General features: G+C 52.8%; 4 protein-coding genes across 4 annotated transcripts; 1 reads left to right on the forward strand and 3 right to left on the reverse strand.

The window, feature by feature from the left end:
- Nucleotides 1-339: 339 nt before the first annotated feature.
- On the reverse strand, nucleotides 340-2031 carry Z520_00632 (uncharacterized protein; the record flags this gene model as incomplete). The annotated part of the gene is made up of 1 exon (XM_016771152.1): nucleotides 340-2031. One exon carries the CDS (start codon nucleotides 2029-2031, stop codon nucleotides 340-342), a length of 1692 nt encoding a protein of 563 aa, XP_016638062.1.
- A 1799-nt stretch (nucleotides 2032-3830) lies between these two features.
- Nucleotides 3831-9242, reverse strand: Z520_00633 (uncharacterized protein; the record flags this gene model as incomplete). Its single annotated transcript, XM_016771153.1, has 1 exon — nucleotides 3831-9242. The coding sequence occupies one exon, from the start codon at nucleotides 9240-9242 to the stop codon at nucleotides 3831-3833; it is 5412 nt and encodes a 1803-aa protein (XP_016638063.1).
- Nucleotides 9243-9728: 486 nt separating this feature from the next.
- On the forward strand, nucleotides 9729-11852 carry Z520_00634 (uncharacterized protein; the record flags this gene model as incomplete). Its single annotated transcript, XM_016771154.1, has 1 exon — nucleotides 9729-11852. The coding sequence occupies one exon, from the start codon at nucleotides 9729-9731 to the stop codon at nucleotides 11850-11852; it is 2124 nt and encodes a 707-aa protein (XP_016638064.1).
- Nucleotides 11853-12641: 789 nt separating this feature from the next.
- Z520_00635 (uncharacterized protein) lies at nucleotides 12642-14639 on the reverse strand (the record flags this gene model as incomplete). Its single annotated transcript, XM_016771155.1, has 1 exon — nucleotides 12642-14639. One exon carries the CDS (start codon nucleotides 14637-14639, stop codon nucleotides 12642-12644), a length of 1998 nt encoding a protein of 665 aa, XP_016638065.1.
- Between the last annotated feature and the right edge of the window lie 1130 nt (nucleotides 14640-15769).

Here is a 15769-nt window from a genome sequence, read left to right on the forward strand (position 1 = left end):
CCAGACTTCTTTTCCATGGGTCTACCTCCTCTTCCTAACTGGTCCCTCACAAGCTCCGAGTCGTACTTGAAAGAGAAAATGAGCCATGCTTTGTAGAAAAATCAATCAATGCCCGTGTAATGTACAGTTCCTTTTGTCAAGGTCCACTAGGCCCTTCGACCGGACTCGCTTCGTTTCGTACATTCATCCAACAGCCAGAATTCATCGCTTGCGGTCGTCATTCGTAAAGGTGGTCCTTTGTGGACCAGGGTTCCGTGTCCCTCGTTTGCCAATTCTATGCTCAAAACAGCCGTTAATGTGGTAAAACAGCACATCCCCGAACCATCCATCTGCAGCATGTTACAAATCTTCGATTGACCAACTCCTCCACCTGTCCTTCGCGTCTACCCTTCTTCTCTTTCCCTTTCCACCCTTCTTTCCGTCCACGTCATCTGCCTCCTGATCTTTGCTCTTCGGCGCCTCGTCAACAGGCGGCAACCACGCCTTTGCGTGGCCCACCGCATCTTCGCTCAACTTGCCACTCTTACGCATGTTCAGCTCACACACAAAAACTCGCAAGAAATCCCGATTCTCTCGAGGCTCGCGTAACCGCGGTTGACCTTCCTCTATGCCGTTCTCGGGATCCGCCCACAGCGTCTGCGCGGCTCGGAATTTGTTGCTCGGCGTACCGTCAGGTTCGAGCCAGGTTGGGGGGCTAGAAGCATGCGCGGTGCGGATGGTCGAAGGGATGCAAGTCGCAAGCTGGACGACAGGCGGAAGTTGGGAGACGGCGCTCCTAGAAGCCACGAATGGGGCACCCTCGTTGATGGAAGGAGAAGCGGATCTCTGACTTCGATATTTCTTCTTGATCTTGAGTTTCGGTCGGGTGTCCAGACCTGATGAAGGGGCAACGGGTTTCTCGTCAACCCAGAAATGCAGTTGAGCGGGAGAGTCAGGAGGGACAAAGGTGTTTGGGTTCAGATACCTTCTCAAGGCTGCAGAAGGAGGTTCGTCTGATGGTGGAGGACGACGATCGTCGGTAAGGGACGGCCTAAATTCGAAGACAGATCTCGATAGGAACTCGTCTGATTGCATCAGCGGCGGGTTGCTCGCCATATCGGATACGGTCTGAGCGGCAGATTTGAGTGCTTTTAGAGATGCCGTCAGACTCGACTTGAACGAGCTCTGTTTTTTATCGGGGAAGATTGGCCTCCGTCTCATCCTTGCTGGTGGTGAAATGATCAGTTCTGGCGTCGACGTTCCACTAAAATCCTCCTCCTCGTCCTTGGGTAAGAGGGGATGTTGGTTGCTGCAATCCTCCGAACTGGCCATCTGCCGCAATCGATGATCAGAAGGAGATCTGAGAGTTGCGGGAGAAAGACTGCTGAAGTCGTCTGGTGAAGACAGAGAAGGCATCGACTCGGTTGAAAGCGACCTGGCGGATAGGATTCCAGGGTCAAGACTTTCACTGCCCACAATCAATTGCCCCTCGACGAGGCCGTCAATATTACCAAACAGTCCTTCGAATTGTGGGTTTGTCCAACTGCCCGAGAGGCTCCCATCATTGCTAGGCGGCACATCATCCCTCAACAGCTTACTGAAGTCTGCGACATAGTCACAGTTCGGCAGGCGCTGACTCGGTCTTTGCTTAGGCTTTCGTCGAACAGGGATGGTGGTCGACGTCAAAATCTCTTGGGCTGAGTGTTTCCGTCGGGGGATTTCCAGCGACTGAGACTGAGAACTGGCGGCTGGGGGTGTGAGATATCTTGGAGACTGTGAATGCAAAGTAACAGGATGTCGAGGTGTGATGAGAGTTTGTCTCTCCGTCGTCCGCAGAGGTATCTTGACAGGGTCTGAGGAGGGTCGGAGGGGGGAATCGACTGGCTCTTGAGAAAGACCTTGGGTGAGAGCTGAAAGGGCAGGAGGTCGAGGATTGGTGTCTCGCGGCTGCCTTCGGGATGATAACCTATCCTTCTCTTTCTCATTAAAGTCGATGTGCTGTTGTCTCTGCGCCAGTGGGTTGTGGGCAAAGGCCCTGGGGACCATCATCATGGCGGCGCTGAACGCTCTGGTCTATGAGTGAAAGACCTGAGCAGCAGATATGTATTGATTAGGAATATCAGCGGACGAGAGTATCGGATCCGGGTGGCATGCCGGAGCAGCCTAATCGGATAAGGCTGAATCAGGGGTTTTGGTAGAGAGGTAGGAAGCTGGAAGTGAAGCACTCAGGTAGCAATAGTAGTAGAGAGAATGATAGATGAGAGGAAGATGCGACAGATGGCATGATGATGCAGCCTAGTATGGAGCAGCGTATGGAGAATTTGGGGGCAGATGGTTTCAGCGAATGAAGACTCCGTCGATATAATGGGATGGTGTTTGGACTGTTGATGGTGCTGAGAAAGAAGTGACACCCAGGTGAAGGTCGTGTGCTGGCTGAAGATAAGAGACGCACGGCCATATCAAGCGAGGGCGATTGGTTGAAATTGGGCTGGATGGGCAGATGGGCAGATGGGCAGATGGCCAGCCCTTCCGGAACTAGCCTGCAGCCGTAAGCGTAGCCAGCAGTACGCGAGCACCAGGGCCACCCCCAAGGTGCCCGAGAGTACCGTACCGAGTACTGTGCAGCTGGCAGCCTGGCACCCGGTGGGATTGGAAATGGGAGACTTTGGGTCGTGGGATGAGGATCGCCTAAGGATGTTCGGAAGGGGTGATGACGAGGGGATCCAGAGAGGAGCCACCTGGAGCCACACAAGGCCCCATGAGCCACTCGCAGGCGTCAGGATGCGCTTGGTTAAGGGGTCCTAGGGGCAGTTAAGGAGTGGTTAAGGGTGCTTCCGGCTGGCTAAGGCTGGAATTAGCGGCAAAACGCCTGTAACGGAAAACCACGCGGCCTCAGGGCCTCTGGCACCACTAATCCGGATACCTTCCCACCTGGCGACCCAGGCAGCAACCCACGGGGAATCATCGAGTGCGTGCCACTGCGAACTTTCCTTCTTCCCTTCTTCCCTTCAGCTCGGCCAGGGTCCTGTTTCTCACCTGCCTTTCCGGGCAACAATATCCCAGAAGCTACTCATCGCATCCTTATATCATGTTATTATTCATCCAAAACTATTTCATCAGGTCGAGAAAGAAGCTCCTTCAGCTCCAATCGTGGACAACACCGTCGCCAATTTTCACCCACTTGTCGACACTTGTCGACCCGACAAGTAAATTCCTGATCCATCACTCGCTCGATGCCATTACTTGATAGATGTTACGAGAGAGAAAAGAAAAAAGCAGAGAGAGAATTTCTCATACCACTGTTGCTCCGCGGTGCTCGTCTTTTCTTTTCGATCGAGTAACAATATCCACATTACCTCTTGATCCTCATTTGCTCACCTTGCCGATGCCGCCTCAGGACCGACGAAATGTGACTTCATTGAACTCCAGAAAAGCTCCGGAACAATGGATCCGTCTGGCACACTGGCGATTGGCTTTAGGAATTCCTGTTGGCTAATACTTACTTCTTGCGGCACTCGCTGGGCACACTGAGAAATTCTACCTCAGGGGCACGTCAGGCACCGCAGGCACCGCAGGGGAAAAGAAAAACATCTGATGCTCGTCCTCTCACAAGAAGAGGAGAAAGCTCATCGGAGACCACCGTCGCATGAAACCCACAATGACTCTACAGCTTGTGCCATAATCTCATTTTCCCTTCTACGATGAATCCACAGCAGGCGTTACACCACCTACGTCCCTCGGCCCTCCTCCGTTCCATGTCTCACTCTTTCGGGTACTTCCGACGTGAATGCCAGATCGTGCCAGAGTATGCACAGAATACAGCCAGAACCGATATTTCTTTCCTCGCCGACCTACTTGCCAGCATCCCGGATCCACTTCGCTGCCCTGGCCTTGACCTCCTCGACCCGCCGCTCATCTCCTTCCTTTTCCTCGAACTCCATCCACCGTTTGAAGAAGTATTTGGCCTGCTTGGGTTTCAACTTGCCCTCGAATATTCGCTCAAACAAGCCTCGCACCTGCTCTTTGTTCTCCTCTCCCAGCTTGAGTTCCAAGTCAAGAAGCACGTTGAATAGATCCACCCTCTTGGGAAAGGAACTGATCAACCCTTCGAAGATCGTGCGTCCCCGCTCGGCGAGCCCGTGGGAGGATTTGAATTCAAGCTGTGCGAATTTCAAGGTAACGTCAAAGTGCGTGAATCGAGGCAGCGTCTGAAGCGCTCGAGGAAGGAGTGCCCGCCCTTTCTCTGCATCACCCACCGTGTCGAATAAGAAATGCGCATAATTAATCCACGTCTTGGGGTCCTGCGTGAATTTCTTCAACATGCGTTGAAACATGTCGTCTGCCTTGTCGTGTTTGCCGGATTGAATGTAGATGCTGGTTAACCGTGAGTAGATCTCTTGCGGGTCGTTGTACTCGCACGCCCGTTGAAACCTAGCCTCAATACTTTCGTCATCTCCATAGGCATTTTCAAGGTTGAGCAGTGCCACCCAGACGTTGAGTTTTTCTTCCTCTTGACCGAGGCCGATGGCTTTCAATGCCCGTTCGCCGATCTGCCGTGCTTGGTCGGCGTCCCCTAGGTCAAGGTGGAAGGCCATGTACTGGAGCCAGAGGAGAGAGGAATCCGGTTCGCCCAAGAGTAACCGCTCGAAGTCGTCCACCGATTGAGGTCCGTTGACGTCCAGATCTGCCGTTCGGTCTACTTGGATCTGTGCTCGCTTCTTCCTCTTCTTGGGTGCTTTGGCTGGATCTTCGGCTTCTGAATCAGATGCTTCTGCCGCCCGCTTCTTTGACGCGGGTTCGGAAATCCCGTACCAATCAAACCCTCCCACAGACAGGCCTTTGCTGTCGGATGGCTTCGTGGCGTCCCGTAGGACGTCGCTGCCTTTTTGCTGGTCTTCTGACTCCTCAGCCTGTTCTTCAAGCCCTTCGTCATCGTCCTCTACATCTTCTTCCGAAGCATGCCCGTCCTCATCTTGGAACGACTCTTCCTCATCGGCTTCGGAAGCTTCTGGTTCTTGGTCGAGAGACGCGCCGCCTTCATCGACTTCATCCTCGGATTGAGACTCACTCTCAGCATCCTCTGCAGGATCACCAAAGTAGGAGGCTTTCATGCCGAAGTTGATGCGGCGTTTTGCAGTATCGATCTTCAACACCTTGGCCTTAACCTTGTCCCCCTCTTTGAACAGCTTGCTGACGTCTTCGACTCGTTGTTCGGCGATCTCGCTTCGGTGGCAGAGTCCTCGTACGTTCTCCGAATTGTCCACGAGAATGAAAACTCCAAAGGCTTCGACCTTGACAACTTTGGCCGTCACAAAATCTCCGACCTTCAAGTCGTTGAAGGTAAGGGGCGCTTTGTAGTCAGGTTTCAGTGCCGACTCCTTCAAGCTGATCTGGACGTGACCGGAATCCTTGTCGACCATAATGACCCTCCCTTTCACAAGCTGGTCGCGCTGAAAGTGATCCTTCCACTCCTTCAGGTAGCTGTCCGACAGGTTACTAACTCGAACAAATGCCGTGATGCCATGACCCAACGTCACAAAAACACCTTTCTCGGCCACGTTACTGATAAACCCACGGACAATGTCATTGACAGCTAATTGTTCGAGTGAAGTGATCTCTCGGTCGGTAACCGCCATTGACGAGCTGAGGACTTTCGAAGGCCGAGTTGACAGATTGACTTTCTTGTTGGGAGCATCCACCTTGAGCACGCAGACCCGAATGATATCGTTTTTCTGGTACTTTGCGGGGTTGGCTTCAGCGTAGTCGTCCGCCATGTCAATCAACTCAACAACACCAACAACCTGCTCACTAAGCTGGACGATGATGTTGTGGTCGGTAGCCTTCGTCACCCGGCCAGGAAGCACCAGCCCAGCCGAAATATTGCCAAACGTCAAGGAGCTGGCCGTTCCGTCTGAACGCCCGGTTAGGTCCAAATGTCCCTTCTCGGCGTCCACATTGAGGACTCGGGCCCGTACAGCCGAACCCAAAGGGAAATTGTGAGGGAGATTGGCAGCAAGCGACAGATCGTCGGAGATGTCGATGGCTCGAATTCTTCCACGGATGGTGGGTGAAATATTGACCCACACACATTCGTCGGAGATGTTGTTGATAAAGGCAAGCCATGGTGATCCGACTGTCATGTCTTGCAAGGTCAATCGGGCTTGTTCTTGACCCGAGACTGAGCTTGGTTTGCAGGTGAGTTCGAATACAATGTTCTTCCCTTTCCGATGCGTCAGCGGCAGAAATCTGTGGTTCCTCGTGTCATGCGCCCCGAGGACTCGGACAAGGAGTTCTTCCTTCGGAGAGAATTGCCTCAGTGGTTTCTTGCGGTCTTTGATGTCCTTCCAATCGTCAAATACTTCCGAAACATCGATCCGTCCTTGTACATCTTTGGCCAATTCAACATTGATCTGTGTCTCTTTGACGGAGACGACTCTTGCTTTTGTGACTTTCCCGACAGATAGGTCTTTGACGGTTTCAAGACTCGTATCCACCGGATTGATGAGCCTTGGGAAATCCGTAGGAGCTTCAGGTCTGCTCGATGCCTCGGTCTCAGCAGGGAGAGCCTCTCTCATCGTCAGCCAAAAGCGCGGTGTTGCACCCCTGTAATCAATGGAGAGGACTCTAGCCTTCACAGGTTGTAACTTGACCATCCCAAAGTCCGGCTCGCTTTCAGCTTCGACGGGTACTTGACCTTTGGTTATTAGACCGTTTATGCCGGCGGCGAAGCCCACAAACACGCCATCTTCTGTGATATTCTTCACGAAACCAGTCACGATGGCATTAGGCTGAAGCTTCTCGTAGCCTCGGAGCAGGGTGCCACCTTGCGCAGCTTGTACCAAGCTCTGTTTGTTGGATACCAAGACCAATCTTCTCTTTGCCAGGACCTGCAATATGAGCACATTTTCCAGCTTTTGGCCGACTCGGACTTTGCTGATTGCAGATTCTCGCTTCTTGAGAGAGCCATCGGCGATGTGATCGAGAGTCAACCGCGCAATAGCGTCGGATCCTTCTAAGCGCAGTAAAACGTCGTTTTGAGATTTTTCGAAGATGGTGCCATTGGTAAGAGTGCCTGGTTGCAACGCCGCAAGGGCGCTTTCAATTGACGCGCCTGGAGCGTTAATATCTCTGCAAGACACGGTCAAGCGCTTTTCCGAAGAGTTGATGCTGATCGCGTTTACTGACACAACCTGGCCGACCCGAAAATGCTCCGTGGCATCTTTGATATATGCTTCGCTCATCTCAGACACGGGGAGGAAACCTCTGACAGGGCCATAGAATCGGACAACCGCACCAAGGCGGTCGACCTTGGTCAAAGTCCCTACTGTCGAATCACCAGTCTCAATATCTTCAAAGCGTAGCCATGGCTTCTGGTCATTGTTCACCAGAGATTTCTTAAGAGTGAGTCTCAGACGGCGCCGGATAGGGTCAGTGGACAAGACTCGAGCAGTGACGGCCTGACCCTCCCGGAACTTCTTCTCTGGGTGCTTCAAATCAACGTCAGACATGTGTATTTGGGGCACGAGACCAGTCAGGCCCTCTCCTAGGGTGACCAACAAGCCTTGAACTCCGCTTGGACCGACCAGCAATTTTTCAATCGTTCCTTGGACAACTGCACCCAGAGGAATGTCATCGAATCTGAGAAACGGTCGTTCAATCACGCTTTTCTGAGCGGACAATATGTAGAGATTGTCCATGGGGTTGTATTCGAGGACTCGAACCTTGTGTTCGGACCCAAGCTTGAACGGGCCGCTGGTTTCGGAGACAGTGTCCAGCTTCTTGTCCGAAAGGCGAGATACGTGGGCAAAGCCTATATCGTTTTGATTTAGTTGCAGATAAACGCCTAGCCCGGGCTCAACACAAATGACTGATGCTGCATCGACGGTGGAAGATAGCGCCAACCTCCCGCCTTCTCCGTCTGCGTCTGCGTCTGCGGCATCGTTGACATTACTCAGATCAACGACATTTTCCAGAAGAGAAAACCCCAGCTTCTTCACGTCTGAAAGCGGGAAATTGCAGATTAGTCGGCCAGTAATCTTTTTGCCGACCTCGTATTTAGCAAGAAACGCTTGTCGGTCCTTGAATGAGGCCGAATGAACAATGTCGGCCGTGACATCTAACATGCCCATGATCTTTCCTGAAATTCCAGCGTCTGTGACATTGCTGATCAAAATCTCTGCCTTTGTGCCTGGAAGAAAAGTATCCACAGACGGAGCAGACTTCAAGATTGGGGCCTGGGAGAGGTCTGCTGAGAGCTTCACCACCTTGTTGCTGGAGCCCAGTTCGAGGACGTGGCATAACAGAACGGCACCGATTTTGATAGTGGTTAAAGAGCTTCCACTGGGTAGGTGTTTTTTGGAGATGAATCCGCGCACTTTGCTGTCTTCCAGTGCCAGATCAACCACTAACCCGTGGTCTTCAACACTGCTCACGGAGACTTGAACAACGGCGCCAGCGACCAGGTTTGACCGGTCCAAGCCTGTGTTGGTCAACGCCGGCTCAACGGACAGCTCAATTCTTTTTCGTGCAGAGGATTTGGATCCAAGCCTGTCCTGCTCTGTGGAGGTCACTGCGACCCGCACGTACTGACTAACGTGGAAATAGCCTGGCAAAGCGATGTCTTGCTCCTCATCTTGGTCACTTTCACTGTCATTGTGCTCTTCATGATCCTGATTGAGAAGACCTTGGATCTTCTCACTTAGTTGTGGCGAGATTGCAGTCAGAGGCACGTAACCCACTAGGTTGTTCGGAAGGGCCACGGTTAGCGCTCTTGGGCTGATGGATGTAATCTGACCCAATATAAGAGAGCCTGTGGTTATTCGCTTATAGCTGAGGCCTCCAATTTGGACCTCTGACTTTGTTCCGGTCGCTGAGGACGCCGACTGTTTCTTGTCTTTCCGCCGTCTTCTTTCAGGCTTCTTGGCTGACAATTCTTCTCCGGACTTGTCGTCCTCGTCTGTTCCAATGTCTGCCCTTTTCTCCCCATCTCCGAACAGATCCTGCGAATGCTTATATTCCGTGTCTGCATCTTGGGCAACCCTTGCTCGAATTTGCTTCCGCTCTAGGGGAGTCAGTAAGCTCGCACCACCTCGAGGAAAAGCAGGCTGTTCTTTGGTGAGGATGGAGACTGGCTTGGGTTTCGGGTTCTTGTTCTGTTCCTGTTCCGCAGTCGCTGTTCCGCTCTTCGAACCGGAATTGGACCTTGGCCGTTTATTTGGTTGCTTTGTGGTTGCATCCTCGGATTTCCGCTTTGCAGAGACCATGTCGAATATTGAGACACAGGAGTCTCAGGGCATCACTGTGGAGGAATGCCGCCGACCAGAAGGGCTTGTATTTGCCCTAGATTGTGATCTTGCTGGCTGGCTGGCTGAGCAGTGTGTGACCATAGGGAAATTTTCTTGGAACACCAGAACGCAGTCTGTGAAGAGATTCGATTCCACCAATCAAAAGCTCGGAGGCGGTAGTGCGGAGAAAATTTCTCCGACAAGAGCTCGGCTAACCTTCCAATCGAGGATCAAATTGAGACGCGCTGGGCGTGGCTCACGAGGCTCGCGACGCGTAACGAGCTCTTCCAGCTCGAGCCTCGCGGGCTTTTTCATGCTTCTTCCCAATTGCCACCCAAACAGCTTCCGCTTCTCAATCTTATTCTTCTGTGCCTGCCGGATCTATAGAGATACCATGTTGTCTTCGAGCTGAAGATAATAGGGACCCGAGCATCATCGTCGGACTCTGCGCTCGCAGCTTCCACTATGGACCATACACCAGAGAGACCTGTACGGTCAGAGACTGTCACGTTCGCAATTCCACCAAACGAAAATAGGAGTCCTCGTCGGAGCAGTCGAATCAAGAAGAATCCTTCCATTACTCCAAACCGGTTCACTCGATTCTTCACGCCAAGACTCAAGAAGGCAAAGCGTTCAGTTCGGACGTCGAGGAAAGCCTTGCGAGAACTTTCTGCCGTTAATCTTAACAGTCGGTTAGGAAGTAATCAGCCCTTGGGGGTATCTGTGGGCGAACATTCACAACCTCCGTCAAAGAAACGAAAGCTCTCGTTCACATCAATATCCTCTATTCCATCCTCGCCAATCAACATCAACTGTGGGTTTCCCAGCAGCCAGCAGGGAGACGGCGCTGCGGTAGATGCCAAGGATGGTGATGATGCTCTTTACTCGGAGACCGATGACGAGAGTGAAGAAGCATTGCCACCTATGCTGCGATACCCTCCACGGGTTGCTCGCTATCAATCCACGAGCACTTCTGCAGGGTTGTTGTCACGACAACTCGGGAGAAGGAAAGCGATACCTTTTGGCAATGAAAGCAGTTTATGGCAGCATGAAACCTCGAGATTCTACAGTCTGCCAGAAGATCTCTTCACCAGTCCCTCGTATGATGTCCAACCTCGAGCACTACCATTTTGTGTTACCAGTTTCAACCATCAACAATCTGTCGCGATCGGAAATGAGGACGGTCTGGTCGAAATATATCAAGCTTCGGAACGGTCTTCCGATCATGCCGGTAGCTTGCGACTTCAATCCTGCATGTACCCTCATGACAATGCCATAATGGACATGGAATTTTCACATGATGATCGACTTCTCGCAACGGCTTCTGGCGACCAAACCTGTCGGATAATCGACGTGGAGACACAAACGTCCACCCATACATTGATCGGCCATATGGGTTCCATAAAACGCGTGCAATGGCAGCCTGGTTCGGGGGACCAGATTCTTGCAACCTGCTCCCGAGATGGTAGTGTCAGTCTATGGGATCTCCGGTGTGCCCAGCCCGTAGGAACACTGGATATCATGCCCCTGCAACGCGCACCTCACTTCCTTGATCACAGTAGACGAGTCACCTCCAAAGTCGAGATACGGGATGCGCACACGTCTTGGGACAAGCCCAAGTTCCCGAACGGCAAGCGTACTGGACTGTCCTCCAGAATTGACTTTGCGGTCACTACTTGTGCGTTCATCAGTGACACTCGCCCACATATGCTCGCGACCGCTTCGGAGCACAACGCCATGATCAAGCTCTGGGACATGCGGGCATCGTACAAACAACGATCTGGCAGACCTAACCCCGTTTCCGTGACTCTTGAACCAGAGAGCCATGAAGCCCTTCGGCCCTTCGGCGTGACTTCCATGGCCACGAACACTGACGGCTCCAGGCTCTATACTCTCTGTCGGGATAATACCATCTACGCCTATTCGACTGCGCATCTCGTGCTCGGTGGATGTCCCGAGATGTCACTGACGTCGAGTCATCCTTTCCGAACTTCTCGCACAGCCGGGCAAGGACTGGGTCCGTTGTATGGCTTCCGCGACCCTTCTCTCCGCCTGGGATCTTTCTACGACAAGCTCGCCGTCCGCCGCAAGACGAGCGAGAACACCGAACTCCTGGCGGCCGGCTCAGGCGAGGACTGTGCGGTGATTTTCCCGACTGACGAGCGGTATCTGACAAAAGCTGCACGTCGTCGTCCTCCAGCTGTCTCTCACCTCAATACCTCAGCATCGCGCTCGACACGGCCGCGCTTGCCCCAGCGAACCTCATCAGTCAACACGCTCTCCAATTCCCTATTTTCGTCCGGTTCCCTACACGACGGCAGCACCACGGAAGGCCAATGTCCCATTTACTACACGGGCACGCCGCTCGTCAACGGTCATAGAAAGGAAGTCACCGCGGTCGCCTGGGTCCACCAGAACGGCCAGTTAGTCACCGTCGCCGACGACTACACGGCGAGATGCTGGTACGAGGACGATCCGGCCAAGGCGAGGGCGCTGAGGATGAACACGGAGCGGGACGGGAGGAGAAGCCAGAGTGGATGGGCAACTGTCCGGGAAGGGTTTGATGATGATGATGACGACGACAGCTGACGCCGGTCGCGGTCCTGGAGACAGACGAACGGACCGGCGGACGGGGCTGATGGGCCAAGTTTCAGGCAGCAAGAAAGAGGGCCACAAGTGGGAGGAAGAGGATCCTCACTACTGAAACTGTGTTCGAGGCTGAAAAGTTGGCGTTTTCCCCCGCGACTAAGGCATGAGCATGAACTCGAGCGCCGGCCTCCGTCTGGGATGGGGATTTCAAAGTCTGGGGATCCATAGTCATTCTTTTGGGAAGTCCATCATCAGATATTAGCTGCTCACCAAGGCACTCCTCGATCACTCAGTGACTCAGTGAATGATTAATGAAAAGCGTACAACCGAATCGCCTCGCCTTGGGCATGACCTCCCCCCCTTGGTGACAGGAAATCATTCTTTACTCGAGAGCATTGAACCAGTTCTACACGAACAGGCACTCATGGCCGGACAGATTCAAATCATATTCCATCCAATTTCAGATACCTCGAGCAGTTTCACTCTGATCGGTTGGTCCCTTCCGGCCTCTCTCTGCTCTCTGAACGAAACGCGTTGGGCGTCGTGTCTCAATATGCCCTCCCAGGAGGAGAAAACCTACTTGTAATCCATTCGGTGGCCGTGTACCATACAGCTCGCGTAAAAATACATTTGCTTTTCAAAATTTGTCGATGCATTCAAACAAAAAATGCCGTACCCAATCGTCGTAACTCATTAACTTGTGTCTAAAACTTTTTTTCTCTCAACTGCAATCCGGTTGCTCGATCACTTCCCTCCGTTAAACGGACCTTTGCCAACAGGAGAATCTGATCATGGCCGCCGCACCGCACGACCGCAGGTACATTCCCTGATCAGCCTCTTCAGCTCGGCGTTTTCTTGGAGGAGCTTATAATTCTCTTCCTCCACCCGTACCAACTGGCTTTTGTAATGCTCCACGCTTTCGACCCCGGGAATCTGCGATGAAGTTGGTGTTTGGGCTCCGTCGCCAACGCTTGCTGTCATGATGCTACCTGTGACTGTCGCAGGGGCAGGGCCGGTACCAATGCGTTTCTTGCTTGACAGCAATACAGAAGGCGCATTGGGACCTGGACTAGCGCTTGCGGTGGAGCGGTTCGTGGCACTGACACTTGACCCTGATGTGGGCGGCCTCTTAACGGAGCCGAAAGATAGCGCTGAAGACGACGTGAGGGGCCTGTTCTCGTCGGTTCGAGACTGAACATTGTTCACTTTCTCAGGATCTTGTTCAGACAAGATACTTGATAGGCCAGGCCTTGGTGTTTTATGCCGCCGACTCAGGCTGCGACCTAGACTGGGGAAAAGGCGAGGCCCTTCTCTTTCCTTGACACTGCCAGTTAATGCCGGGGCTTCCCGAATTGTTCCATTTGATCGGGTGAGGCCTGAGAGCAACTTGGTCGGGGAAAGACCCTTTTTCTTTGCTTCATGCTCGATGCGTAGAGAGTCCAATATGGTAGATGCCGCAGGTTCCATTTCGCATATCTCAGCGATGATTTTTCTGGCTTTCTCCAGAGCCCGTATTGCAACGGTGAAATTGGAAGGCACATGCGGAAGCATAGTGTCGATGTAAAGGCCATACCTTGAGATACGCTGAGCTGGCTCCATAAGCAGAGACGGGGCCTGCTGGATTGAAGTGGTACCTTCTCGCAAAAATTGATCGAGATTTGAAGAGACCTGAGAATGCAGGTCCAGGTATTCCCGGTAGGGCATGGGAAATTTCGGGAAGTGGTTCAGAAGCACTTTGGCAAAACTGTAGACACCCATAGGATCTTTGGCGTTAGTGAGGAGCTGCGGATTCGCTGGCGCAGAGTCCAAGAAGGTCAAAGCAGCATCTTCAGAGCAGTGGAGCGCCGTCTCAATATCATCGAGGAAAGCCAGATTTAAGTCCTTGATCTGGTCCAGCAGAGAGGGAAACTGGATCATGGCATTCACGGCCTTTTGATTGCGTGAGCTCGAGAATTTGGAGCTCAAAGACTTTGGGGTACGACCCTGGTTGGTGACAAGTTCGATCAATTCTTGAAGACGGGTAATGTACCTATCTTCAGTGTCCACAAACTCGCACATCTTGAAGCGTAATGACTCAAGTTGCTGAACCGAGTGCTTTGGGTCAAATGTCGAGCTTGCCTTTCGAGCTGCCGGTGTAGAGATGGACGGAGAACGTTTTGAGTGACCACTGAGTATCCTCTTGGATGGGGTGAAGGCGTGATTGACGCGACTAATACCATGACCACCACTTTCAGGGGGTAGGATAGATGGCCGGGTCTTTCTGATGGAAGCTAAGGGTCTGGTGGGTGTCTGCGGACTTGCAGGCCTTTCCTTGGAAAAAGGGCGGAGAGCCTCAACTATCTCTTCGGTGTTGATGACTTTGCACATTCGGCATGTGACCTGAGCAGCATGGGTCTGGCCCCATTTCAGAGCAATGCCATGGTGCAAGTTCTCCTCGGCAATGGCATTCTTGACCTCAGTTGGCACTTCGGAGAAGTAGCGACAAAGCGCAAAGGCAATGCCCCGGGAGACATCATCTCGTTGTTTGTCTTCTGGTAACTTGTGGACTGCAGAGTAGTAACTGCTGTTCGGAGCAACTGAGAATGCGCCATAGCTCTTGAAGCCAGCTGCGGAGAGGATGGTGGTTCGGATGCGTGAAGTCGAGGCCAGAGAGCCCACAGCTTGGACGGGGTAGTAGAAGACAAGAATTCGAGGGAGGTATGGAGGGTCCTCGGCGTAGTAGATGGTAGGTGTTTCTCCGGGGCTCAGGATGGCCGACAGAGCAGCAAGGTTGCCTGACTTCGACATGGTGGCCGATCTGGAATGGAGGAGAGAAAAGGATAGGCGGGTCGATCAAGCAAATGGAGGGGGAGAGGCACGGGCGACCATCATCGAGACCCAGGGCAACATTGATAGATCGGCGTCGGTGGGACTGATACACGGAAAGGCTAGATTTATGATATCATGCGAGGTATCAACGCGTTGGGAAGACAATTGTGGGTGGAGGAGTATTGCGAATGGGATGTGGACGAGTTCGATGCAATTTGTGAAGCTCAGCGTGAAGCTGTGGAGGGCGCGCCTGCTGTATTATTTTCTTGCTGTATTGGGAATAGTGGCTTCGCGGGAGAGATTGCCGGCCGTTTATTTTTCCGTCCCGTTAACGGTGAGTCGGTGCAGGTCACGGATTACGAGGGCACGGCTCTAAGATACGCCGAGATGCCGCTTTATGACTGATACCCGGAGCATTCGGAGGCCACATGATGCCGCTTTATGACTGCGTATAGCTTTCAGTTACAACCTAGGTATGTTCAGCTCGTCGTGGTAGTAGTAGACTTCCAAGTTGTCATGAGCTGCCGCAGCTGTGATTACGGAATACAGCACCAACAGTTCCGAAGGCCCACTCGTCTGGCTTACTATCGAGCCATGTTCTTTCTCTGGCTTACTTGCCTTGTTTGGCCATCTCGGTGTGATGCCTGCAGGTGCCTGATGAGATGTTCGAAAAGGTACGCGACAGCCATTGACACGCTCGTGCAGAACTGCCCACGAAGCTTCATACCACGTATCTAGCTCGCTAGTCCTCACACTACCACGTCTACTACGTCTACGAACGCCCGAAGCAGTCTAGGGTTTCCGGTCACGGGCCGTTGCCCCTCCTTTGTGCTCCCCCCTCACCTCACCTCATGCCATCCGTCCAGCCTTTAGAAAACACAAATTTGCTAGCAGAAAACTTCTCCCACCTGCCCAGTCCCGCTGACACCAAGCCCTGTGCTCCTATTTCCGGTTCATAATCGTCACCATCAAGCACCTTAAGAGGAGTTTGATGGCTTCTCGGGTTCGGGATTCTTCGTGTCGTCATCGTCAGCAATGCCGGGCCCCCCCTCCACCCTCCACATTTGGGATCCGTCTGGCTGAAAGCGGTTCGCTAGGAGGCGGGCTGG

Source organism: Fonsecaea multimorphosa, assembly GCF_000836435.1.
Source record: "Fonsecaea multimorphosa CBS 102226 unplaced genomic scaffold supercont1.1, whole genome shotgun sequence".
Taxonomy (NCBI): Eukaryota; Fungi; Ascomycota; class Eurotiomycetes; order Chaetothyriales; family Herpotrichiellaceae; genus Fonsecaea; species Fonsecaea multimorphosa.